At 61.5% G+C, this 2307-nt stretch overlaps 1 protein-coding gene across 1 annotated transcript; it reads right to left on the bottom strand.

Annotated features, from left to right (window-relative positions):
• Positions 1–914: 914 nt before the first annotated feature.
• MNEG_15532 (hypothetical protein) lies at positions 915–1407 on the bottom strand (the record flags this gene model as incomplete). The annotated part of the gene is made up of 3 exons (XM_014035996.1): positions 915–926; positions 1066–1131; positions 1300–1407. The coding sequence occupies 3 exons, from the start codon at positions 1405–1407 to the stop codon at positions 915–917; spliced, it is 186 nt and encodes a 61-aa protein (XP_013891450.1).
• Positions 1408–2307: the final 900 nt, after the last annotated feature.

Raw genomic sequence — 2307 nt, 5'->3', positions numbered from 1 at the left:
CCGCCAGTGGCGGGGCCGCTGCCGCCGGCCGAACGGAACCTGATTTCTTTGCTGCATTGACTGATTGTCAGAAGCCCATGCCTAATTCAATCAGCGCTCCCACATGCCTTCACATCCAGCCACCATGCCACGCTGAAATACGCCCACTGCCTGCGGCGCCGAGCAGGCGGCTGTCATGGCGCCTTGGCACTGAGAAGTGCCGCCCCCTTAGTCTGAAAGGCACCTGCTGCTGAGCAAGCAGCGCCCAAGTGCGCGCAGCAAAGCCCCCCCCCCCCCCGACTGATCGTCGCGGAGAATCTGCGTTGCGATTTTGAAAATTACGTGAAAATCGCTGGAAGGCTGTTTGCTAATGGGACGCGCCGTGCGGTGACATCCATCGCGGCTGCAGGGTGGCCGGCCGTGGGTGCGACGGCCTGCGTCGTGCGCACACAGGTGATTGAAGTTACCAGAGAGGAACAAAGACGGCAGCGTGGGTGTGAACGTCACTGCACATTGTGGTTGAATGCAGGCGGGTGCATTTCAAATTCTGGACAAACTGCAGAGTGAGTGAGATGCGGACCAGGGTGCCCGCCTAGGATTTGAAAGGCAATCGGGGTAGGCGCCGCTGCTGCCGCAGTCCAGGGGTGGCATGGCGTGATTGCACGCCGCTGAGAGGCGCCGCGCTGCAGCGCGGCTGCCGCGGCTGAGGCGCGGCCCCGGACTCGCGAGGCGCCGCCCGTCCGTAGGGACCTTGCCGCGATGCCTCCCACAAAGCCACCGTCCCGCCAGGATTCTGAAATGGCCGTGGTGCGCCACCCCTCCACGGCCCGCCCTGCGAGGCCGCCCACCACTGGTGCGGGACACCACTGGTGCGGGGTGAGCCCCTGGGCCGCTAAGCTGCTGCTGCTGCTGCTGCTGCCGGTGCAGCAACAACTTCAGCCGCGCAGCTGCCGGAGAGCGAAGAAGTGGGACGCAAGGGCAAGGTGAGTTCCAATTGTCAATTTTTGCGGGCAACCGGAGAGCAACACGCTCATGCGACAGACAGCAAAGCAGTTGCCCATGGCCGCCCCCTACAGCAGAGCCCACCTTGCCGATGATGTGCAGCACCGTAACAAACAGGATGAAGCCAAGGCTCATCACAATCACCCACACCTGCAACGAAGGTGCAGCAAGCCCCGCGGTTCGGCCCGATGGATACGACAGGGGCCTGCAGGCCAGCACCACAGTGCAGCGCGTTGATGGATCGCCGCAGTGGGCAATCGGTAGGGTCCCTGCGCTCAGTGAAGACTGAAACCTCAACCAACACCTCTGAAAACGCACCGGCTGGATCTTGAGGCCGGGGGAGTCGTCCGTGTAGAAGGACATCACCTGAGACCGCAGGCCACCGCCAGCAGGGCGAGCCCCTGCAGAGGCAGGTACGACAGACATTGTTTCTACTTGCATATAAAAACAAGGAGCGGTCGCTGGACGCGCTCCGAGGTCAACACGCAGCGCTCACCTGCAGGCCTTCGCTGCCTGAGGCCGCCAGCGGGGCCCACTGTTCCACCAGTAGCCGCTCGGCCTCCCCGAGTCACGGCTGTGCTAGTCTGGCCCCCGCTCTTGCCCTGAGCCATCGCGTTGAGTTCAGTTAGATCTGGCCGCTGTGTGAATGTCGTTGAATCGGTGTAGCACAAAACAAGCAGCGTGGTGCTATCATATGCAAACGTCAACTGAGCACATGCAGCTGGCTGATCAGCGAGTGCCGTGTCTGCTGCTGCACAGCAGCTGCTTGCCAACCTGTTGCTGGACCAGCGATCTACATCTCTAGAGGCGACAGCCGCCTCCCTTGGCTTCATGGTATAAATTGTTTTGTGCAGATTCCATTGGCACGTACAGGGTGTGTCATAGCGCATCCGCCACACACATCCCCTCACCCCCTACCCTGCACCTGCACTGGACCTGCCAACCGCCAGTCCGCGAAACGCCCTGTCAAAACAGCAGCGAAGCCGCTGTCGCGCAGCTGCGCGCGCTGCCCGCGTTGCATTCCGTTTTCCCGTTCGCTCTCCCGCGTGGCGACACGTGCTCCACAGACTGGCTCCATGCTGCGCCGCGCTTTGAGTTCTACCACCTTCAGAGGCAATGCCGCGCACCTGCATGCCCCGTTGCTGCTGGGCCCGGCGCCTGACCTTTGACACTGCATCGAGACAAATTCCCAGCAGTGCTCTGGGTCACGCAATCGCCACTCGCCCTGGAACAGCTCCAAATATCGTTCAGTCCTCAGTAGCAATGGGTGCATCATTACAACATGCTCTCCTCACTAAACTCCAATGAACGGTTGTTGGTATAAGA

This window comes from Monoraphidium neglectum, assembly GCF_000611645.1.
Source record: "Monoraphidium neglectum strain SAG 48.87 unplaced genomic scaffold scaffold05411, whole genome shotgun sequence".
Classification (NCBI taxonomy): Eukaryota; Viridiplantae; Chlorophyta; class Chlorophyceae; order Sphaeropleales; family Selenastraceae; genus Monoraphidium; species Monoraphidium neglectum.
Note: the sequence above shows the minus strand (reverse complement) of the source record. Positions and strands in the feature narration are given on the sequence as shown.